Source organism: Gigantopelta aegis, chromosome 12 (genome assembly GCF_016097555.1).
Source record: "Gigantopelta aegis isolate Gae_Host chromosome 12, Gae_host_genome, whole genome shotgun sequence".
NCBI lineage: Eukaryota > Metazoa > Mollusca > Gastropoda > Neomphalida > Peltospiridae > Gigantopelta > Gigantopelta aegis.
In genome coordinates this window covers 21617962-21644222 of record NC_054710.1, presented here as the reverse complement: position 1 = coordinate 21644222, position 26261 = coordinate 21617962, and the positions used below count along the sequence as shown (strand labels likewise).

Sequence of the window (26261 nt, the reverse complement as noted above, 5' to 3'; positions counted from 1 at the left end):
CATTACATATACATGTTCATCAAACCGACGGACACTTGATGTAAATGAGACTCCCGTCAACGCACCCAAGGGTGTTTGGAAATTGGGTACTTTCATAAAACCCTGCCATAATTTATTGTTGTTCATTCTGTGCCCTAGGGAATCGATAATTTGTGTTGCTTTTCTAGAAAGTGCCGTGGACATATTAGCCACAATTCTGGCATCTTCATAAATCAAGGCTAATATTCGTTCCTCGTATTCAGCCTTGATACATGTCGTCAAGAAATCGTGCCACAAAATGCTTAAATTTCATTGGATGCGACGAGTTCTGATTGCAACGAATCGCAACATTCCTTACAGATTCCCTTGTTATTGTAAACAAAGATGGCAGCGTCAGCGTCCGGCGGTTAATTTTTGATATTGCTTTCAAGATTGTCACATGTTACCGATGCTGTGATTGGTCAGCGATGTCATCGTGTAAGGGACATAATTGGTGTTACAAATTTTCTTCCAACAGAGGGCGCTAGTAGTGGATATCAGTAATCTTGACTACATGTATCAAGGCTGAATACGAGAAACGAATATTAGCCTTGATTTATGAAGATGCAATTCTGGACACGGATGGCTGACTTATCCCTGCGATATCTCCACTGACAGTCTGAAAGTTCCCCGTTCCGTAATACCTAAGCGCACACGGTGTTTGCAATGTGGCTGGGATGGCATGTGACCTCGAGGTTTGAGGTTCATTGTCATCACGAATGAGATCAATTATGTCAAGTATAATATGTTGAGGCATTCGGAATATTCGAAACAAATCAACATCGTCATAAGTGTCTAGAGGGTTTGTCCTGTCTCTAAAAATACGTGGTCTGCGAGTTACTAGATCGTTTATTTTCTCCTCTAAAACGACGTGTGCCACCGCCATAACGTGAATTGTGCTGCGAAACCAGTTAAGGAAACTGCAGACGTCTCGCAAATTGGAGCCGATTTGCGATGTAGTTTACTAGATCGCTGCGTTATGGTAAAGTTACGATGTTTTTGTGAATACGGTTGAAAACGTTACGAGAATGATACGAGGTTGTTACTATATCGCAACGCTTGCGATAGCTTTGTGAATAAGGCCCCAGGTCACCATTGCCATAGGCCTACATCCAATCAAAACCTACACGATGGACTGTGACGTATAGTTAACCTGACAATCATGTGTCTGTGACGCCAATCTAATTAAAATTAGCTCCACTATTACATGTGGATCTAATACCAGCCAGTTGGAGCTCATGTCCACCAATCAAAACCTTATTTGCAGAATCATGCCAGTGAATTAAAAATAATTTGAAAACATTCCGAATTATCCTGAGGGTATACAACATGTTTCGTGTGAATTACGAATGCCTTCAAACATGTTTTATTTTATAAAATAAATAATTTGTAATGTAAAACTGAAGACTGATTTAGTTGGGGGGGGGGGGGGGGGGGGGGGGTTTATAAATAAATAAATAATTTTTAATGTAAAATTGAAGACTGATAACATGTATTTACTTAAACAACATTAACATGTACCAATGTATTAAAAAAAACACCAAAATGTGGCGTACCAAAAACCCGCATTGTGAGTGAAAGGGCGGATGGTGGGATTAACAGAAAATGCTTAATTTAATTACCTGTGACTCTAAATATCTAATGGCATAATTTTCTCAGTCACATAAAGTGTTTTGATTGGTCAGTTTAGTTACACTGTTAATAATAATAGTAGGACGAGTTTTATTGTGTGCTTCTGGCGTAACCTTGGTACTTAGTAATATTGTTATTTATATTAACACAGAAGAACAGAACTTAGAATAGATCAACATAAATTATTGTATTTGAAATAAATCGTATTTATGTTGATACTATTCTCAGGAGCACAATGAAGCTACATTCGGTTACTGTAAACAATAGCCCGAGTAAGAGAGCTAGACGGACATTTGGACATAAATATGCTCTCATTTATAAGGGCCATATGGGCAACTTAGGGAGACACCACAGCATCGTAAAGGTCTAAAATTAACGAGCTACTCTCGATTCACTAATATCAAAACCTATATTAGCTCGGCCATTTACCTTTCGACCGACCGTTCAAAATTGCGCCAAATTCCCTCAATCAAAATTGCGCACCCTTTTCTCTTTGGCATTTAACTGCTCCATTCAAATTCCATAGCACCACCACCACCACCACCCGCCTGCTACCGATTTGATCGGGCTGCTGGTGCTCCCTTGCACCTGCCAGTGCAGGCGGTCCCTCCCCCCTCCCCCCCCCCCCCCCCCCCCCCACCTTTCCTGCCATGGACAGGCGTGCGCTACAACAGCTTGTTCTGAATGTGCACGTAAAACCCTAAGACATGACATGACAAGTCAGAGACCAAGTTATGTAGTTTTTTGGCAATCGTCGACCACCGAAAAGTAGTCAAAGATTTCCGCTCTAATACCACAACAATCCTATGTTTGACGTCAAATACATTTACATCGACCATTTTCGAGTTCCTTGATTTTTTTTTTTTTATATAGATATTGATCACTAATACACACACTACAGAAAGAAACCCGACAGCACCCGCATTCAGCTAAGCTTCGGCAAACTCCGGACAGCAGAATTCTAAGTTCGCCGACCTATATCGTGACGTTGCGTCACATGAACGCCCACTCAGCCATTCCGTCTTCCAGGGGCCGTCTCATACAATAATACGTTTGTTTTGTGTAACGACACCACTAGAGCACATTGATTCATTAATCATCGGCTATTGGATGTCAAATATTTGGTAATTTTATCATTGTGTTAGAGAGGAAACCCGCTACATTTTATCATTAGTAGCAAGTGATCTTTTATATGCACCATCCCACACAGGACAGCACATACCACGGCCTTTTATATACCAGTCATGGTGCACTGGGTGAAGCGAGAAATAGCGCCATGCATCCACCGACGGGGATCGATCCCAGACCGACCACCCATCAAGTGAGCGCTTTACCACTGGGCTGTGGACAATCACCAAAGCGACAGAGTGGCACACACACACACACACACACACACACACACACACAGAAACAATATTACATTCACGTTTTCTCAAGGTGAAAAAAGTATTTGATCTACGAGTCGTATGCTTGTTTGGCATGTGTACAACTGGCATATCAAAGGCCGTGGTATGTGCTATCTTGTTTATGGGATGGTGCACACAACAATAATAATAATAAATAATAATAATAATAATAACAATAATAATAATAATAACAATAACAATAATTATTATTATTATTACTATTATGATGATGATGATGATGATAATAATAATGATAATAACTTTTTTAGGGACTATCTATAAGAATTAAATTTACTTTCACAGTATCCCCTTAATTATTAGAAAGGCCTGACGAAAGATAAATTTATATTTCGCTTGGCTTCACTACCGCTTGTATTGTTTGCTAGAAATATTTCAATTCTAAGTCGTCTGTCGGCATACTTTTAAAGGGATATTCCTGAGTTTGCTGCAATTTTTTAGATGTTATCGACTAACAGAGACTTTTTAACCATTGTAATTACATAATAAATATATTTTCCTGCATAAAATATTAGTGGCTGTATTTTAAACGTGTTTCTGGTCGTTCTAATATTTGTACTTGCGTAAATTTCATTTTATTACCTAAAATATTATTTTTCGTACGTACGAAATTATTTGAAGACAAAATCCAGTTTGGGCTTCTTACAAATATTAAGACGACCAGAAACACATTGAATATACAGGCATTGATATTCTGAACAAGAAAAGATATTTAATATGCAAGTTTAATCGTAGAAATATTCTATTAGTGGGAAACATTTTACAATGCAGCAAAGTCAGGAATGTCCCTTTAAACATTAGCAGTAGACCTAAAACAGTTCATCTATTAAATCAAGTTCATATTTTTGAAAGAATGACGTTTCTTGGTTATAGCTAGAAACTTCCACAGCAGGGAAATATAGCACAACGATTGTACATGATATACCCATTGGCAAGTATCAATTTTGTAGTCTTTAAGTTGCATAATGGCGGCTTTGATGGAAGTCATCCTTTTTGTATATGTAGGCTATATTGGGGTTTCTGCCAGAGGGTAAAATGAGTATGGCGCCATAACCAAATATTTCTTAAGATTTTATTATTTTAAAGTTAACATTTGGACAAAATTAATTACTCTTATCATTACTGTATAATTTTCTTAACCGTAACCCAAACGTAACCCATTTTCATTCCCGGGGAAGACCCCATACAACCGTGTCCGGTGTATCGGCGCGTCCGGTGATTCGGCGCACTTGGTATTTTGCTTAAGTATGCTTAGGAAGTTGTCATGTTTTTCGGTGTTTTTAACGAATTAAAGTTCATTTCCTTTTTCAATAAGTAATTAAGTATCAACATATTTATTGTTAAAGAGACATTCCCGAGTTTGCTCCATTGTAAGATGTTTCCAACAAATAAAATATTTCTACGATTAAATTTACATATTAAATATATTTTCTTGTTTAGAATATCAGTATCTGTATATGCAATGTGTTTCTGGTCGTCTTAATATTTGTAAGAAGCCCAAAATGGCCGTTGCCATGGCACCAGTTGAGATTTTTTTTGGGGGGTGATGAGATTTAAAAAATATAGTCTTTGTCTCTCTAATGGTACGTACCGACATGTGCATTGGCTCATGGATTACTGGGGTTCAAGCCATGACATCACTCGCATGCACCGGATATCGTACAATATCGTACCATGGGCGTACATAGGGTTCGATGGGTTCAACCGACCCCCCCCCCCCCCCCCCACACCCCTCTGAAATCGCTTTTTTTTATAATTTAATATATCTGACATTGATATCTGACATTATTATATTTACTCAACATAGAAATATATGCCTAATATTTCTGCAATCTATTTTGAAACCCCCCTTTTCAAAACTCAACATAGAAATATATGCCCAATATCTCTGCAATCTATTTTGGAACCCCCCTTTTCAAAATCCTATGTACGCCCATGCGTACCCTCCACACAAAAGGTTTAAAGTCAACAATAAAATCAACAACCAAAAATAAAATAAACAAAACAGACATAAGTTGAATATTCATCTTTCTGCCACCTTGATACTGCTTTGTTTCATTATAATCCATGGAGGAATTATGGGAGCATGAGGTGTGCCCACTCGATATTAACTTGAAAATAAAGAGACATCCAACCCTCACCCAACCCCCAACCCTCAACCCTCACCCAACCCCACCCCACCCCCAACCCTCATCCAACCCCACTCCCGTTAATGACAGATGCATGTACATGTACATAATATTGAAAAGGGGAGAAGCTAGGCAAATAAACGGTTAAAACGTTTTGGTTTAACAACATAACTAGAGCACACAGGGTTCGACGTTAACTTTATTTATTACTAGACCAGTGGACTAGTATGTCTTAAAATGTACTAGACCTGACCTAATGTCAACTAGACCAAACTGCTGAATGACAAAATATACCTAAGCAGGTCTAATTCGTTTTCATATTGTTCTTTAGAATCTGCCTTACTCTTTCTTTTCTTGGACAAGTCAGTTTCAGACGGGTCTTTGTCAGATGAAAACCCGTATTTAAACAGGTCCATTTTTTGTCTGCTCGAATACGACCGTAACCACATGTAAATAATTCGAAAACGAAATCAATTGTCGTATATTTGAAAAACCCGAAAAATGTATATTCAAAGAACGTACACTATTGTATGTTTTGCATTTGTATTACCTTATTCGATTTATTGGAGAAAAAAGAAATGTACCAAAGTATCAAGTAGAAACAATAATACTGTTTTCGCCGATAGTATTTACAACATAGATCTATATGCGCACTAAATTTAGCAAACGCACACTCTTTATTCGACAAACCTCGGTCGATTCCGGTATCAATGGAATCGACAGAACCCTCTACAAACATTTCTAATCGGATTCGTCAGCGGTTAGCACCAGTCGGGATTGTTCAGTTATTCACTGCCCACTGCATCACGTCTAATTAGAATACCTGGTATTTCCGTGTCGATAGTTTAATGGAAAATATTAATGTTTGTAGGATCACTGGATGGCAAATTAATTCACCGCTCATAAACTATCAACACGACCAGTCGGGCTACTCAGAAACACTTATGACTAGACCGAACCAGCTGTTTACTAGACAATGTCGATCGGACGTACCTTAGTGTCGAAGCCTGGCACATTGATTTATTAATCATCGGCTATTGGATTTCTGATATTTGGTAATTTTAATTAGTAGCCTTCGACGAAAACCCGCTACATGTTTCCATTAGCGGAAATGGATGTTTTGGCAACACACCGTCATTTGGCGTGTCGTTACTTGTAGCAGCTTAATATATTATAGTCCCGTTTAGAAATAGCTGTTCATAAAAAAAATACTACAAAATTCTGATATGCTTTTTGAAATCTTGCTTTGATGATTACACGTAGGTTGACCTCTGTAGAATTTAAATAACCCATTGGTTTGAAGTAACTTTTTATATGTAGTACTAACTGATAACAACTGTTCAAGTGGTATAGTGCCACTTGTATAACAGCAACACGAGGCGGTGGTCAGGCATAGGGGCCATTAACTGACAAAGTTCATGGTCAACCTATGTTGATTGTTTTTACACGATATACTTGTCAGTTGAGAGCACTTCCTAAAATTAGTAGTCATATGACCCTCTCGATAGTGTTGTATTTTTTACAAAGACATTGTATTGAACAGTATGGAGTAATTAATGGTGGTGTGTAACCTTTTATATGCACTTTTACACAGACAGAACACATATTAGCCTACGACAGACCTGTTTACCCTAAGTGATCTGTAGCAGTAGTTTGGTTCAGACTTGTCAGTAGTTTTGACTTCTTGTCAGTAGTAATACTATGTTCACAGATTTTAAGGAAAACAGTTCTCAACCGGCAGGATCTTTTGTATGCATTCTGGGCCCTAGCTCTGCTCACTCCCGCTCTCCACACTGTTGATCCGATGACATAATGCACATTTGAAGTTAAAACGGCATTAAACTGGATGTTACAAAGCTAAAACTGCATTTAACAAAGTTAAAACTGGATTCCACAAAGTTAAAACGTATCTCACAAAGTTAAAAATGCATTTAACAGTTAAAAAAGGATAAACTTGCATAACACAAAGGTAAAACTGTATAATATTTTACTGGGTTCCACAAAAATAAAACTTCCTTCACAAAACTGCATAATGTATGACAGGAGTTTAAATTTAACAATGTAGTTGCCTATAGTAAGCACCTTTCAGATGATCTAGAGTTTTGTCGGAATGCTGTCTGTATGTGTCACAAGGATGTCCTGGTCTTGATTTCAACACCAACAGAGATTCCAGTGTGCTGTCCACAAGAGAAGTTCTGTTTTTCCGAACTGTGGAAAACACTCGCTCACAGTAAGAACTACTGTGTGGAATGCACAAAATTCCACACATAACATGCGCCAGATTTCTGTACAGTAGATGTCCGTTCGCATCCTGCATTTTACCTATGGCTATCCAAGTTTGATCCAGTCTGTCTTTTATCAAATGTTTGACGTCTTGACACTGATATGCTATGAACTCTTCCATCACCAAATCCTTGGAAATTCCTTTTCGAAGTAAACATGGAAATCTATCCAAGAAATATCTCAATGCAATACTCGATGACAGTGAAGACGCTTGCAGAGTGACATCTGCTACCTCAGCATGGCACAGTATGGGTTCATTCAGTGGCAGTTTCTGTATGAAGAATTCACATGCATTTTGAAAATACATCCGGACACATGCATAGAATTCTGCAATTCTACTCTCTCGCAGATGATTATTTCCCTTATTTGCTATATTTGGCTGCCTCTCCAATGACTAGCTCCTCGTTGGTCTTCTGATTATATTTCAGTTTGTATTCAACTTTGTCAACAGACTTGCCAACAAGAGCAGATGGCTTGACAAAGCGGATCATCACTTTTCTAACAAGAGAATGCAGAGACCTTCTGAGCAAGTGAATCTTTGGATCTTCAGCTTGTAAATTCAGCAGAACCTCATCAAATACATGAACAGTATAGTTCCAGAAAATAACAAAGATATTGTTTGCTGGTGATCTGATAAATCTGAATATATTATCAACTTTTTTTTCTGCATATGTTTGTTCAGTCGCAGCAGATTGCTGACTTGCTTTCTCAGACTTGGAGTTGTCAACTTTCTTTGATTTGTAAGCAGAACTTTGGCTAGACTTCTTGGCTTTACTTACTATAAGATCGTTTTGAGTTTTGAAATAAATCTTCAATGGCGCCCAGTTATAGAGCAGCCGTTCCAGGCATCTTCCAATGCTAAGCCAACGAGTACACACATGCTTAAGCATTTTTTTCTGTTCAATGTCAAAGACTTCCTGCGTACCTTTGAATTGCAATTTGCGTTTTCCACTTTTGTTGAAGTAATAATAAATATCAACGAGCACCTATCAATAGCTGGAAGAGCCTTTGCTGCTTTCTTTGCACCAATATGGACAAGGTGTAAGGTACAACCAGAAAGATATACATGCGGCTGTTTGTCTTTCACGAATGCAAATACACCATTCTTATGTCCAGTCAAACACTTGCATTGTCACATCCCAAGGAGAGGCAGTTTTCCCATGGAATATTTCGCTGCTTCAATTCCTTATCCACGAGAATAAAAATGTTTTGACCTGTAGAACTTCTGAACATATGGGTATCGATAAAAGTTCAGAATTGACTAATCCTGAAACTTCATCTAATGTCCTCACAACAAGTGGGTATTGCTGACTAGTCTCATCATTACTCCCATCCGTTGATATGGAAAAAGGTCTGGTTATCATTCGACCAGCAAGTGTTGTTTCAGTCATTTTAGCTAGTTCATTAATCAAAGCTGTAGCCTTGTTCCTACCACACTTCATGCCTGGAAACAAAGAATACTCTATTTTTACAAAGGTATCAAAACATTGCTTTACAAATTCAGCTATATAGAACTTGGAAGGTAAAATTCAAGCACTTTTTGTTTCACAATGACTTTTTTATTTACCACATCTAACTACACACATATAATCATCTACGACAACATCTACAGATTGTATTATAAATATGCATGTTATATATTTATAATAATTTCAAAAGCTATGTTAAAAATTGCTTTTCACTTTCAGATAAAAAGATTGGTACCGTTTAATAAATGATTTCCACACGGTTCGTCTCCTGGACATTTAGTCCACTCGATTATAGAATTCCCCCCATATATATATATATATATATATATATATATATATATATATATATATATATATATATATATATATATATATATATATAAATAGTTATTTCTGTTATTTGTGTTATTACTGAAACACAGTGAAACATGCAAATGAACCTTGAGTGGTCAACAGTATTGAATATCATAATCACAAAAACTGAAAGCATGCAGAAAACAAAATGAAACGCTTATACAAAAACAAACATACTGCACTGACAATGTGCAGTTAATGTTTTTGGGGAACCACGGTGTCACACAATTTTTTTGTTTTTGTTTTTGTTTTTTTAGAGGAAATGGAAAAGCGCATTTCGCGTAGCTCTCACATTCCTGCTTTTATCATTCCACTTATATCTGAAGCAATGCATATCATAGTATTTAAAATCAAAAATTAATAGTAAAAAGTAACTGTTACTCACTTGAAGCTATCTTGGAATCTGGAAACATCAGTTTAAATGATGGCGTCAGACGATCTGCTGAAGCCAATGGTAGGTTCAAGTCTGCAATTATCTCGCACATAAGTAGTTCTGCCTTTGTTACTGATCGTACTTTGTCTGCCTGTGTTCCCTGACCTTCATCACAAAACAGTTATTGGCTGATGGGTAGATTTCAGTTTCTTATAATCCTGATGTTGTTTTGTATCCGTTCATGTCGCTTACAGTCATTTTTCCCGCCATGAGCACATGAAAAGTTCACATCGCACACTAAGCATTTCACGAAGGTATCTCCCTTGTTCGAAACTATTATACAACTCTTTATATTTTTGCGACGATTTAAATAGTTTTTTAGTCATGATAGCGTTACTAGTAATACTATTTTTCCGTTTTAAAGACGGGATAACGCCACTTTTAAAAATATCATCTGAAGGACTTTTTCAAGAACCAGTGTAATAAGCGACCGAAAACCAGTTGATGCGCCTTTTATTCGGCAAACTCCGTAGTTTGCTTCAGTAAACTCCGTAGTTTGCTTCGGTAAACTCCGTAGTTTGCCGAATATACCATGTTAAAAAAAAAAAAAAGTCGTAGTTTGTTTGAGACAACATGTAGTCCGTACTTTTTGGCAATTTTCCGTAGTGACTACGGAGAAAACGTAGTAGTAAACAGGTCTGGCCTACGACCTTTGATAAAACTGACACATTCCTTGAAACATATTTAAAGGCCTAATAATATATATAAAATAAATAAATAAATAAGACTAGGCTAATAATAAATTGTTCGCCTATAATATCAAATCGATAAACTGTTTTACTCCCTAAATTGTTTTTTTTAACATCATTTCTTTTGTAATCGTCCCTTGACTTGTAAAGTATTATTTAATATATATCAAGTTTTCACATCTATATTCATATTTGTGTTTGAATTTCTCCCGAACCAGTTCAAAATAACCAAGAACATCGCGCGAAAACCGCGTTCCAATCAGTCGACGAGCGATTCCAGCGGGAAACGCGACGTTTTCTGTTCAGAGAATTTTCCGCGCGGTTTTGGTAGGACGGTTAAATGCAATGACGTAGAGAGTAATTAGCTTAGGGGCGACCGCGCGGAAAATCGCCGTGTTTTGCGGTTTTGGTGTGAATGGGCCATAATAGTGTATAGCTTCTTTCGGACTGAATCGGGTATTTGAATGGCATTCAAGCGGCTTTACCTAATGTTAACTTTGTGACTGTCAATGCATGCAAATACATCGCCTGATCTGGCTCACACGAAGGTACATGTGCAGCTACCGTTAGGGATGGGCCGATATTCGATGTTATCGAAAACCACCGCAGTTTTAGGCCCAAGGTTCGGTGCACAGTTGCTCAATTTACGAACCGCGGTTCATTTCGGGTTTTTTGTGTGTGTGTGTGTGTGTGTGTGGGGGGGTAATGGTACATGTATAAACGTTTCCACACCTTGCTAGTAATCCCAATGACCCGTAAAGTATTTCGGCCAATCACAGTAGGGCCTGCACGAGTCCAAAATATTGGACTCGAGTACTCGAGGGTCAAACTCCACCCGGACCCGAGTACCCGACACTTACACCAGATGGTGATGTGATTAAGGAATAAAGTAAAATAGCATTATACATCTTAATTCCAGCGCTGAACATTGATGCCAAATCATGCCATTGTATTGCATTTAAAAACCGGTTGATACGTGCAGTGTTGTGACGGACGGCCAGTTTAAAAAGAGAAACTAGCGCATGATCATATAATTATTGTGTAACTTATATCGTTGATTATCTACTGCTGAAATGATTGTCCTACATTGTCCATTGTATTATAGTTGATCACTGTCTTCCACCTTGTACGGGTACTGAGTCCTGTGAACGGACTCGAATCTTGCTAGACTCGACCCGTGCCCGAGTACTCGAGTACTCGTGGAGACCCTAGTGCCGTTCGGATCCTGCACAGTAAGTTTTATCGACCCGTGCCCGAGTACTCGAGTACTCGTGGAGACCCTAGTGCCGTTCGGATCCTGCACAGTAAGTTTTATCGGGACGAAATCGTCACCCATATATTATGTACTCCAAAATGCATCTAAAGACAACTAAATTAAAAATATATATATAAGGGAAAGACTATCCCCGGACCCCCTAGCATTCTCTCCCCCAAATTATTTTGCCAACCCTCTGAACTCAAATCCTGGGGGGACACATTGCCCAAGTATCCCATTGCCCAAGTATCCCAGACCCAATACGCTAACATGGCATTTTTACCATTTTTGTTTTCTAGTCAAGATACAATTTTATATTTACAATTATTTTACAAATGACCATTAAAAATAAAATGTTTTGCCCTCAAAATAGTTAATAAAAAAGTACATATGATAATTGGCGTACTTGTCCTATTTGTGAAAAGTATCGTAAATAAATCGAACGAAAATCGGAAGAAAAAACAACAACCAAATCGTCCCATCCCCAGCTACCGTTAGATTGATTTAGTTTAAAACCCACTTTGCCTGTCTCAAAAGCATTACAAACATGCACCGCTGTGGGCGAGATCTCTTGCCCCCCTTCGCGGGAAAATCGTGTTCTTGTTACTATGAATAGCATTTGACAGAATTTTAAATTTCCAACGAATCGAAACAGACTTTAATACATTTTGGTTATCAAGGTTTTCAAATATTTCACAAATATCAACAGATCAATATCATACTAGTTTAAGCCAAAATGGAAACTGGTTCAATATTTAAAAGCGGCACGGCGGAGAAGGGGCACTGGGGAGGGCCTCTACCCCCACCCCCCCAAAAAAATAATTCTGAATCAAAAATACTATTGATAGAAACTCTTATGGCAGAAATGAATTTTACATGTAGAATGCAGGAAATTGCATTTCAGGACATCTGTAGTCCGTCCAATCATTCTATATAAAAAAAAAGAGAGTAAATTTCAATTTGGTTTGACGTAAGAACAAAAGTAAAAGTGTTTTGGAAATTTACAAATTTACAAATCAATCGCTCAGAAATAAATAACTTGTAGTAAAGTTCATAGTATGAAAAAAAGAGGCGTTCCCTGTGGGATGAACTAGTTTTCAACACTTTACAGAGGAGCATACTAGAAACTATGCTTTGCGCCCTCGATCTCAGTCAGCAACTCCAAACCCACCCCCCAATGTCTACTGGCTTCCGCCGTGCCTCTAAAAAACAAAACAAAACAAAACAAAACAAACAAAACACACATTCGCCAAAGAAGGTCAATCTTTTTTAACACGGGTCGATTTTCGTGGGTCGGTCGAATTTTATTTTCGCCTGACAGCTTTTAACTTAGGTCTAGCACACATTATCATAAAGTATGTTTTCGTATTTATGATAGGAAATTTGATGGAGAAAAGCTACGAAAATCGCTCATCTTAGATTCTCGTTTGATTATCGTTGCCTATTAACCGTTTCATTTGTATCTGAACTATTGAATTTAAAAAAATCGTTCATGTAAAGACTAAAACCACACGAACCACATGATATTTTTGGGTATGGTACTATGGAAATGAATGCAACCACAGTCAACACGGGTACAGTGCTGTCCGGTGTATCGGCGCATCTTAGCATTCAGTGACCATCTTTTATGTGAACACTGAAATACTTAATAAAATGTCTCTCACCAATGAAGCAGTGCATAATCTGAAATATACTACAAATTGTTTTGTCAGACTTTCGTTTTTGAAAAACCCAGAGTGCTAAAAATCGCACTCCCCAAAATGCTTACGAGGGTGGAAATCACACTCCTCAAAATAATCAAATTAGAGACAAGAGACCGAGAGGAATTGCATCCATGAACATGATTAAGTTTGAGGATTAATGATTTCTAAATTAAATATCTTAAGGGTTAATGTTTTGTGTTTTCAAAATAAATATCCTAATTTAACTAAACCTGCTTTACTAAATTCGTTTGGGTTTTTTGTTGGTGTACGCGTTTACTGTGATATCAACATGTATATTAAAACATTATACACATCATAGAATTATTGGACAAAGCACCTATTATTTTTTTCTGTACGTGATCAAAACGAGTGTAAAATACATTTTGCGATCATTAAATGCATTGTACGAAATTAAACAAAACAAACCCGATGAGATCTTAATAAGTGAACTCCTAGCTGATTGGCTTAGTGTAAAGATAACCAACCAATCGTGTTTCAATTTATAAAAAGTATTTTAGGAAGTTCATTGTGAACAGAATGGAAAGGTTTATGGTTTGTGGATTGGATTCAATAAACAATTAAAATGGCAGAGTTTTAAAAAAAAATACAACCGTGATTTGTTCAATTTTTGGGCGCGTTATTTCGCACCCGTCAGATTTGACGGGTGTTGACGGGCGTGATAGCGCTCGCGCCCGTCAAAAAAGGTATGTTTTGTGTCTGTAGTAAATAAACATTTTAAAATGGTGCATAAATATTGGCACCCCCTTGTATCCAAAACGATTTGCATGACCGATGATTCGGCGCAGTAGATGTGGATCGTTGACCCCGCTATTTATAGACCGCCCATAACCTCACTTTGTAGCCCATAAACGTTACACTATTGTCCCATGATTATTTTAGTACTTTTTTGTTTTGTCTTGTTAAAAATATTACTATGAAAATGAACGATCACACATGACCCAGTTTCGATGCCTAAGATGTCTACATGGATCTTATTTCGCTTTTATTTTTTTAGACAACTGTGAACTAGAATGACTGTCAATTAAGGTGTAAAACTTTCGTTTTGTTTGCATTTGTCTGTGTTTTCCTTTTCAGTTTAAACAAAAATAACCGATTTTTTTTTTTTAATTTTACTGTTTACTATAATTTTAAAAATGCGGGAAAGGTGTTTTTAGACTGGTTTTAACAGTCTTAATATCAACAAGGCTGACCTACTTCGCGTTTATATACACAAAAACAGGTGAATGATTTATTTTGAAATTATGATATAATTATTGATAATTTCAATGGGTTTTTTAAAATTGCACCCTTAACAATAAATATGTTGATACTTGATTACTTATTGAAAAAGGAAATGCACTTTAATTCGTTAAAAACACCGACAACATGACAACTTCCTAAGCATACTTAAGCAAAATACCAAGTGCGCCGAATCACCGGACGCGCCGATACACCGGACACGGTTGTATGGGGTCTTCCCCGAGAATGAAAATGGGTTACGTTTGGGTTACGGTTAAGAAAATTATACAGTAATGATAAGAGTAATTAATTTTGTCCAAATGTTAACTTTAAAATAATAAAATCTTAAGAAATATTTGGTTATGGCGCCATACTCATTTTACCCTCTGGCAGAAACCCCGATATAGCCTACATACACAAAAAAGGATGACTTCCATCAAAGCGGAAGCGCAAATAATACATCCCTTGCTGCCAATCGGAAGAGTAGCCCATGTAGTGGCGACAGCGGGTTTCCTCTCAAAATCTGTGTGGTCCTGAACCATATGTCTGACGCCATATAACCGTAAATAAAATGTGTTGAGTGCGTCGTTAAATAAAACACTTCTTTCTTTCTTTCCATCAAAGCCGCCATTATGCAACTTAAACACTACAAAATTAATACTTGCCAAAGGGTATATCATGTACAATCGTTATGCTATATTTCCCTGCTGTGGAAGTTTCTAGCTATAACCAAGAAACGTCATTCTTTCAAAAATATGAACTTGATTTAATAGATGAACTCTTTTAGGTCTACACCTAATGTTTAAAAGTATGCCGACAGACGACTTAGAATTTAAATATTTCTAGCAAACAATACAAGCGGTAGTGAAGCCAAGCGGTAGTGAAGCCAAGCGAAATATAAATTTATCCTTCGTCAGGCCTTTCTAATAATTAAGGGGATACCGTATACTGTGAAAGTAAATTTAATTCTTAAAGATACAGTCCCTAAAAAAGTTATTATCATTATTATCATCATCATCATCATCATCATCATAATAATAATAATAATTAGTATTATTATTGTTATTAGTATTATTTTATTTTTATTATTGTTGCTGTTATTATTATTGTTATTATTATTATTATTATTATGCCTATTAACATAGCTGTAACCCGTGTTGTGCATGGTAAACATTATATGGGGTTAGATCGCCTTATACTGGTAAACGGTAGTCAAAGAGTCCCGTTCTAATACACCAACAATCCTATGTTTGACGTTAAACACCTTTACATCGATCATTTTTTATTTTAGCTCCCTGGTAAAAACAAATTCACATATTAATCATTAATACATACACTACAGGAAGAAACCCGTCAGGAAATGTGTATTTAACCGGAACATTATTGAAAGGGTTTGAGATATTGAACTGGAATTTTGTATATAGTTTTATCATGTACTGTTACTGATCAAGTTTAACTTTCATGGCAATGTACCCAGGTTTGACAAGAGTTATGGCCCCTGAAATGAGGAAATATGAAAGTTTGTTGGGTTTGGGGTTTGTTTTTTTACTTTTGTTTTGCAATGCTTGAAGATATTAAGGTGGACTTTTGTATATATAGGTTTATCATGTACTTTTACTGATTAAGTTTAATTTTCATTGTCATTTGGCCACCTTTCTCAGAGTTATGGCCCTTCAATGTAGGAGATACTAAAATGTGTTGGGTCCGGTAAGGGACATCATATATTGCTTCTGCAGTACTCTCAGAATACTTGTTAATCATCGGCTATCGGATGTCAACCATTTGGTAATTTTGACACCGATACATTTTTCCATTAGCAGTCAGGGATCTTTTATATGCACCAGCCCACAAACAGGATGTCACATACCACGGTCTTTAATATACCAGTCGAGGGCTGGAAAGAGAAATAGCCAAATGGGCTCAACAACGGGGAAAGATCCTAGAACGACCGCGCATCAGGTGACCGCTTTATGACTAAACTACGTCCCGCCCTCGGAAATAGGAAAATTAAAATGCGAGAAGTTAAAGACCTAAAAGCATTGAGGAAAGATCAATTTAAAAAAGAAGCTTCTGGGGAAATGTCAAGGGATAAATCATGATGGGTGTGTGGTAGTCAAAATCATATTGCAACATTTTGTAGGAACAAAAGCCTACCATAGACAAAATTCGAACCGGTTTAGGTTGTCTGATGAAAATGTCCCAAAAGTTTAAGAGCCGAATTTACGAAGCCTATTTTAAAGTGTTTTTCATAAACGCAGATGTTTCAGCATTGTAACCAGAGCCGGTTTAAGGATCCGCTGGGCCTGTAACACAAATAACAGCTGGTTCCCCTTCCCAAGATTACAAACCCCTCGTGGAGAGGGTGAAAATGACCTGTTAAAAATGCATACACACATCACCGCCCGCCCCACCCTCCTAGAAGCGCGGGGCCTGTCGCACGTGCTCAGTGTGCTACTAGGATAAAACGGCCCTGACTGTAACTGTGTGAAGTTACACTCGTGCAAGGCATAAACAGGCTTTGAAAATTCGGCCCTTAGTGTTGAACGCGAGGTCCAGTTTTTGACACGGGAATCGAACATGACCAAAATGTATTACTCTTCTTATTTTGTGTTGGGAAGAGTAACTGGTGGGTTGGTAGATATGGTGATACACGTGTGCCGCAGTAACAATGATTAGCGAGTTGTGTTATAAATCTATAGGTGCAAATTTACCCTTGGTCCCAATATATGTTGACTTGGTAGGATTGGGGACTGATGTGTTTAAACATTTAGGCATAGTGGAAGTTATTGTCATTCTGAAAAATAACAAAATCAAGATAACCCATAGTTGTAGTACGGGATTTAGACTATAAAATTATATTGGGTGTAGACTTCCTTTATAAATACGGTGCAACGTTAGATTTAAAGAAGGATAAACCTAAAGTTGGGCTTTCTTAATAAGGGAACAATATTGGTGATGGAATTTTTTTTTTAATGCCAGTAAGTGATTTTTTTTATCAAAGGCTATTGTGGCGTACAACAAACAATGGAGCATCCTTTAATTATTCCAATAACATTTCTTTGTGACCAAGGAACTATAATTTCTAACCCTAAGCTCTCTCTCTCTCTCTCTCTCTCTCTCTCTCTCTCTCTCTAGACAGGGGCCTTGAATGTTAGGATTTCTTACACATCCGTTGTTGATGACAACATCATTCATTAATTTTGGTAACATACTAAAATAATACACATACGTTTGATAACAATTAAAGACATATGACTGAGGTTTGTGGGGTTTTGTTTTTGGTCTGTTCTTATTTCTGTATGCCTCCTCTCTCTCTCTCTCTCTCTCTCTCTCTCTCTCTCTCTCTCTCTCTCTCTGAGATGACCAGTCGCCATTGCTAGACTATCCAATGAAAAAAGCACAGTAGAAATCGATCACTCAGTGACGTATAACTTAACCTGAAACTGATTTGTCTGACGCATACCATAACTACAAGCGCTAGGCCATATATGATACGTTTTAGTTGGAAAAGACATTTTAATTTATTTTAAACCTGTTTTATAAGATTAGTAATAAACAGAATACTACATTCATGTCCAGTAGGCCTATGTGGGAAAACGTTACTACAAATCACAAGCTAAAAGTCGTTGCTACAAGTCGCACAGTGAGATCGCACCTATTCTCCCGATGCCAGACATGAAGTGTGTGTATATGTTACAGTCAATGTGTCAAACTAGTCATTTGGCCAAATAACTGAAATTTTCAGTTTTGGCCAAATGACTGAAAATTACCTCCAGTCATTTGGCCAAATGACTAAAGGGTATTTCTTGGGTGTTTTCTAATAACTAAACTATGTTTCATCTGCATTTATGTTTATTATAACAAAAATGAATAATCAAATACATGTAACAACAAATTTACCAGTATAATGCATTGGTGACACATAATACATACTTCATTTATTTAAACAATTTACATTGTTGTGACATCTGCTATTACACAAAACATTATTTTTGAAACAAGCACATCGCTTACCAGTATAATGCACTGGTGACACATAATACATACTTCATTTATTTAAACAATTTACACTGTTGTGACATCTGCTATTACACAAAACATTATTTTTGAAACAAGCACATCGCTTACTCCGACATCTGTTAGGTCCATTACAATTGCACTTGACGAAACCCTAACCACCGTGTTGAGACTCCTTTTTGTTGGCTTGACGAAGCGACACACTGCTATCACTGTTAATGTCAGATTCACTCAGGAGTCTCTGAGGACATAAATCAAACTGGTGTCGACTATATTTCCCTTTCAGAATACCAGAAGGGCAACCAATGGTATATTGCCCGTTTTCTACAGCTAATATAACACCTAGAATATTTCTGGGATTACCACGTCCCCTGTCAACAGACGGAATGGGCACAGCTACGTTATCACCAACGGTACCATCCTTCATAATCACACGACTTCGCTTAACAACACGCTCGGCTTGTTTCTGTTGTGCGGCTATTGCAAGCTTTCTTTTCTTGTCTATGCTGCTCGTTGGTTGAGTCGTTTCTGGTAGAGGTTGAATTGTTTCTGTTAGAGCTTGAGTCGTTTCTGGTAGAGGTTGAGTTGTTTCTGGTAGAGGTTGAGTCGTTTCTGGTAGAGGTTGAGTGTCTGGTTGAGTTGAGCTGCTGGACAGAATGGCTAGTAAGTCATCTTCCGTCTGTAGCTTCTGGATAACATCATGCGGTAACGACGAGGAAGTCAAACCAATCCTGGCTTCGATGCCAAATAAGGTTGCATAAGGTGACTGTTTTATTCCCGCATTGAAACTTGAGTTCTTGCGAAGCAGAACAAATTTAACACCAATAGTCCAATCAGCGGTGTCATTCTCACTCATCCACGCAACAAGCATGTCTTTAATGTCATAATTCGCACGTTCTACAGAACCTTGACTCTGTGGGTGGCGCGGTTTACCATGCACTATAACTAGCTCTGGCACAACTCCTTCAAATCGGAAATGATTTGAGCTGTAAATTCGGAACCGTTGTCGCTCTGTAATATATGTGGCGAACCGAATAGCAGAAATATGTCCATGAGTTGGTGTGCAACCTCAGCAGCTCGCTTTGATGTCAGTGGGCGGATAACAACGAACTTTGTAAGATGGTCCTGATACACCATAATCCACTTGAAAGAACCATGCGGTAACGATTGCATATCAATGAGATCTACTTGGCCACGAGCGGAGAACTCTTTAGACAAGATCGGTCGGACAACCACACCCTTTGTCATCGGTCGAACACGTTTACGCTGACAGTCAATGCACATTGACTTAAACAGTTCAATAGAATCCCTGGTAACATTGGCATACTTCTTGCCTAACTCCTTTACCATTCGATCGCGACCACCGTGGCCAGTGGCAATGTGGGCACGTTTGATAACAGTTGTAAGAACTGTTCACAAAGTGTAATCTTAGTGTTGCTTTAAGGACACAGGCTGATTAGTACAAAACAAAGACAACAAAGTTGAAAGAAGATATAAAATAAACAGTTGTAAGAACTGTTCACAAAGTGTAATCTTAGTGTTGCTTTAAGGACACAGGCTGATTAGTACCAAAAAAAAAGAAAAAAAAGTGTTTACAATATTTGACATAATGACTGAAATAAATTCCCATTCAGGCAATCTGTCAAATTATAAACAAACAAAACATGAAAAAAAGAGAGAAAAAAAGAAGGTTTTTTTACAATACTTGACATATTGACTGAATTCAAAATTCCCTATCAGGCAATCTGTCAAACTGAGGGGACTCATTTTCAGTCATTTGGCCAAATGACTGGCAATTTTAGTCATTTGGCCAAATGACTGGCGGTCAGAGGCATTTGACCAAATGACTGAAAATTTCAGTCATTTGGCCAAATGACTGGTTTGACACATTGACTATAACATATATACCGGCAAAATCTTCTAAGCCGAGATCCTAAAAAACTATGTTACAAAAAGAAACAAAACGGATTTTAGACGTAGATATAAATAATTCAGTGTAAAGGTTAGTACTGGTAACCAGGGGTTGGAGTAACTGCTACACGTTCAGCTATCGGGGGCAAATGTACATCCATGTGTTGGCATTTATTAAATGAATATTGATTTATCAGTTTGGTACCGTTTGTTACAGAATATTCCATGTCTTGGAGGTTCTCACATTATTACCCTTTTCGCATCGATACCAGCCACTTTATATGTGGAAGGGGAAGGGACAACTCATATGCATATTGGGGGGGGGGGGGGGAGGGAGGCAACCCACACTATGATGTATGTATGTATGTATGTATATACGTATGTATGTATGTATGTATGTATGTATGTATGTATGATTTTATAAACATTTAATGTAGTTTTATTTTAAAGTTTGATGGAGGGGGGGGGGGGGCGCATGTCCCCCGGCTACGCCACTAATGCCAGCAAATAATATTATGGCTTTTTGTGCAGGAACAAGTGAACATATCGCGTGTTAAAGGGCTGTCCCGTGTTCTGCCACTGCAAACTGGTTGCGACTAACGAGTCATTTTAGCGACACAAATTACGTATTAAATATATATTAGGAAGTAGAATGAGCTTTGAGCTATCACAAACATTCGGACGACCAGAAATATATTGCATGTTCAAACATTGATATTCTATACCCCCCCCCCCCCCCAAAAAAAAAAAAAAAAAAAAAAACCCACACGAAAAAAAGAAGAAAAAACCCCGGAAAACCCCCCCCAAAACACCTCCAAACAAAAACAACAACAACAACAAAAAACAAACATACAAACAACAAAAACAAACAGAAAAAGAAAACAGAAACCATACAACACGCATAACAACAATAACAACGCCCAAAGAAATGTTTCCAATAAGCATTTTCGTCATTAAAAAGGCATTATTATGTTCCTTGTTTCGACCCAAGCACGTCAGGCGAGCGCTCAACAGACTGACCTAGATCCTGGCCAGTACGGTGCATGGGCGTAGGCTGGGGCTGGGTGGTGGAGTGTGTGTGTGTGTGTGGGGGGGGGGGGGGGGGTCGTCAGAATATTCAGTGTTCAAGGAAAAGGCAGATAAAAGAGCCTTCTTGGATCATATTCCACCCACCCAGGTCCAGACTACGCTACGCCCCTTTGACTAATAGAATCGTACGTCCATACTAAGTGCATGTTCTTGTTTAAAATGTTAATTATCTGTGATATTTGTAATTGTTTTACATAGTTCTTTAAAATGTTAATTATCTGTGATATTTGTAATTGTTTTACACAGTTCTTTACACTGTGTTTTAATTTAACTGTTAAATTTGTTATTGATGTGGTTCGCCACTTAATGTTTTGCATTTATAATAGTTTGACATCCAACAGCCAATGTATTTTTCGTGCTGGGGTGTCGTTAAACATATATTCTAATCTAATCTATTCTAGTCTATGTTTAGAATGTTAGTGTCTCCATGTATATGGAATAAACGAATGAATTAACGTTAAACATTTTAATAAGATACAGATACAGGCACGCACGCACGCACACACACACGCACGCACACACGCACGCACACACACACACACACACACACACACATGCATGAATCCATACGGGGCGGGACGTAACCCAGTGGTAAAGCGCTCGCTTGATGTGCGGCCGGTCTGGGATCGATCTCCGTTGGTGGACTCATGGGACTGTTTATTATTCCAGCCAGTGCACAAATACCGTGGTAATGTGCTATCCAGTCTGTGGGATGGTACATACCAAAGATCCCTTGCAACTGATGGAAACATGTAACGGGTTTCCTCTCGAAGACTGTCAAAATTAACAAATGTTTGGCATCCACTAGCCGGTGATTAATAAATCAATGCGCTCTAGTGGTGTCGTCAAACAAAACAAACATTAACCAAGCACGTGCAGTTTGAAAATGTCAACATGCCTTTAAATTATGTAATGACAGCCCGCAATAATTCTGGCGACTTTGATTATCTAACGTTATCTACCTCTATTTGCAAGAACAATCCGAAACGTGTTTTATACTTATAATTTTGATAGCCAATACAAGACATGCACGTCTGACTGATATTGTAAATATGATTTATGTCAAAATGACAGCCAGGTATTGACAAAATAATATATTTGCCAAAAGACTGAAACATTGACCACGCCCACTTTTTCAAATGCCCTGTAAACCCTATCTTGTCACTACAGCCTATGTATCGTGTTGATATTGATATTATTGAAGCTATTCATATTACATTTTTAAAACACATCCTACCAGTAAGGAAAGGAAGCCCACTATTCATGATATACGGTGAACTTGGAAGAATCCCCCTTAAATTAATTATCCAACAAAGGATGACAAGTATCTGGGCCCGAATTGTTTCTGGAAAACAAACAAAAACACCCTTCTTATTGTATAAACTAATGTTACACGACTCTAACATATCTGGATATAATTATAAGTGGATAAAACACGTGGAAAATATATTTAACCAACTAGGTATGACCAGTATTTGGAAGTCACAAAACTGTTCATCTTTACCACTACTTATTCATCACGTTAAATTAAGACAAAACGATCAGTACCTACAACAATGGAATAGCGACATAGCTTCATCATCAAGGGGTAAAATGTACACCACATTTAAAGAAAACCTAACATTAGAAAAATATATTATAAAATTACCACAAATATCCTGGACTACGTTACTAAAATTTAGAACATCAAACCATTACTTACCAATCGAAACAGGACGATGGAACAACACCCCAGTAGAAAGCAGACTATGTACACTATGTAACAAAAATGACATCGGAGACGAATCTCACTATCTACTTACATGCTCTTTCTTTAATAACTCCCGAAAAAAATTGTTAAAGCCATATTATTATAACAAACCCAATATGCTGAAATTTAAACAACTAATGACAAATGACAAATAGAGTCTTCTAAAAAGGTTTAAAAAAATTACGGATAAATTCGGTAAACCTTAAAAAGAATTGTCTCCCATATATATATATATATAGATTATTACTATTAGAAATATATTTCATTTTGTATTATTATTATTATTATTATTAGAATTTTTTTGTTTTGATATTGTACATGTGAATTTTCTCCTGTAAACCCCATCTTGTCCCTGTCATATAATTATTGTTAATGTACCTCATATGCCGCTGAATAGCGGCCTGAGTGAAATAAAGTTCTGTTCTGTTCCTCATATGCCGTTATGTAACGGCCTAAGTGTAAAAAGGATATGTTCTGTTCTTTATTACTGTTCACGCTTCCTGCTGACAAGTGTGAAGCAGTAAAATATTGTGTGTCACCTAGCGTCAACCAGCAATGGCGGCCATTTTGATAAAAGTTAAAAGTTTGTTTTATTTCATGACACCACTAGAGCACATTGATTTATTAATCATCGGCTATTGGGTGTCGAACATTTGGTAATGTTGACTTATAGCCTAGAGAGGAAACCCGCTACATTTTTCCATTAATAGCAAGGGATCGTTTATATGCACCATCCCATAAACAAGATAGCACATACCACGGCCTTTGATATGCCAGAGTGGTACACATGTCAAACAAGCATACGACTCGTAGATCAAATACTTTTTTCACCTTGAGAAAACGTGACTGTAATATTGTTTCTGTGTGTGTGTGTGTGTGTGTGTGTGACTCGCTGTCGCTTTGGTGATTGTCCACAGCCCAGTGGTAAAGCGCTCACTTGATGGGTGGTCGGTCTGGGATCGATCCCCGTCGGTGGATGCATGGCGCTATTTCTCGCTTCACCCAGTGCACCACGACTGGTATATAAAAGGCCGTGGTATGTGCTGTCCTGTCTGTGGGATGGTGCATATAAAAGATCACTTGCTACTAATGATAAAATGTAGCGGGTTTCCTCTCTAACACAATGATAAAATTACCAAATATTTGACATCCAATAGCCGATGATTAATGAATCAATGTGCTCTAGTGGTGTCGTTTCACAAAACAAACTTGTATTATTGTATGAGACGGCCCCTGGGAGACGGAATGGCTGAGTGGGCGTTCATGTGACGCGCCGTCACGATATAGGTCGGCGAACTTAGAATTCTGCTGTCTGGAATTTGAATGGAGCAGTTAAATGCCAAAGAGAAAAGGATGCGCAATTTTGATTGAGGGAATTTGGCGCAATTTTGAACGGTCGGTCGAAAGGTAAATGACCGAGCTAATATAGGTTTTGATATTAGTGAATCGAGAGTAGCTCGTTAATTTTAGACCTTTACCTTTAGACCTAGGTTGCCCATATGGCCCTTATAAATGAGAGCATATTTATGTCCAAATGTCCGTCTAGTTCTCTTACAGTCAGAATACTCGGGCTATTGTTTACAGTAACCGAAATTAGCTTCATTGTGCTCCTGAGAATAGTATCAACATAAATACGATTTATTGCAAATACAATAATTTATGTTGATCTATTCTAAATTCTGTGCTTCTGTGTTAATATAAATAACAATATTACTAAGTACCAAGGTTACGCCAGAAGCACACAATAAAACTCGTCCTACTATTATTATTAACAGTGTAACTAAATTGACCAATCAAAACACTTTATGTGACTGAGAAAATTCTGCCATTAGATATTTAGAGTCACAGGTAATTAAATTAAGCATTTTCTGTTAATCCCACCATCCGCCCTTTCACTCACAATGCGGGTTTTTGGTACGCCACATTTTGGTTTTTTTTTAATACATTGGTACATGTTAATGTTGTTTAAGTAAATACATGTACATTCATTTAACAAACCGGCCTCGGTGGCGTCGTGGTTAGGCCATCGGTCTACAGGCTGGTAGGTACTGGGTTCGGATCCCAGTCGAGGCATGGGAATTTTAATCCAGATACTGACTCCAAACCCTGAGTGAGTGCTCCGCAAGGCCCAATGGGTATGTGTAAACCACTTGCACTTACCAGTGATCCATAACTGGTTCAACAAAGGCCATGGTTTGTGCTATCCTGCCTGTGGGAAGCGCAAATAAAAGATCCCTTGCTGCTAATCGGAAGAGTAGCCCATGTAGTGGCGACAGCGGGTTTCCTCTCAAAATCTGTGTGGTCCTTAACCATATGTCTGACGCCAAATGTGTTGAGTGCGTCGTTAAATAAAACATTTCTTTCTTTTTTATGAAGCTGACTTACGCGTCACAGCCATCTAATTAAAATTAGCTCCACTATTACATGTGGATCTAACACCATCCAGTTGGAGCTCATGTCCACCAATCAAAACCTTACTTGCAGAATCATGCCAGTGATTTGAAAATAATTTGAAAATATTACGAATTATCCTGGTGGTATACGATATGTTTCATGTGAATTACGAATGCCTTATTTAGACTAGTAGAACTAATTTTAATCGGATTGCTAACAACACTGTGTAGTCTCCAATGTCCAGGTAACATTTCGTCAGTAAATAATAATTTAAATATTGACCAATCTCACTTCGCCTTTTATAACGTTATTTGGGAGCATACAAATTCTAAAAATATCGAGCGAGTCTATTTTAGTGGCCGCAGTACAGCGAACCATACCAATACGTACGGGATAGGTTATCAGTCTTCAATTTTACATTAAAAATTATTTATTTATAATAAACCCCCAACTAAATCAGTCTTCAGTTTTA

The 26261-nt window shown here is 37.7% G+C and overlaps 2 protein-coding genes across 2 annotated transcripts; both read right to left on the bottom strand.

Annotated features, from left to right (window-relative positions):
• Nucleotides 1–18799: 18799 nt before the first annotated feature.
• On the bottom strand, nucleotides 18800–19516 carry LOC121385888. The gene has a single exon (XM_041516679.1). The coding sequence runs from the start codon at nucleotides 19514–19516 to the stop codon at nucleotides 18800–18802; it is 717 nt and encodes a 238-aa protein (XP_041372613.1).
• A 74-nt stretch (nucleotides 19517–19590) lies between these two features.
• LOC121385887 (KRAB-A domain-containing protein 2-like) lies at nucleotides 19591–19995 on the bottom strand. The gene has a single exon (XM_041516678.1). It carries the CDS (start codon nucleotides 19993–19995, stop codon nucleotides 19591–19593), a length of 405 nt encoding a protein of 134 aa, XP_041372612.1.
• Between the last annotated feature and the right edge of the window lie 6266 nt (nucleotides 19996–26261).

Bases quoted from the DNA above. Each gene is read 5' to 3' on its own strand.
- LOC121385888 (XM_041516679.1), bottom strand. From the start codon at position 19,516: ATGCTTGTTGCGTGGATGAGTGAGAATGACACCGCTGATTGGACTATT.
- LOC121385887 (XM_041516678.1), bottom strand. From the start codon at position 19,995: ATGGTAAAGGAGTTAGGCAAGAAGTATGCCAATGTTACCAGGGATTCT.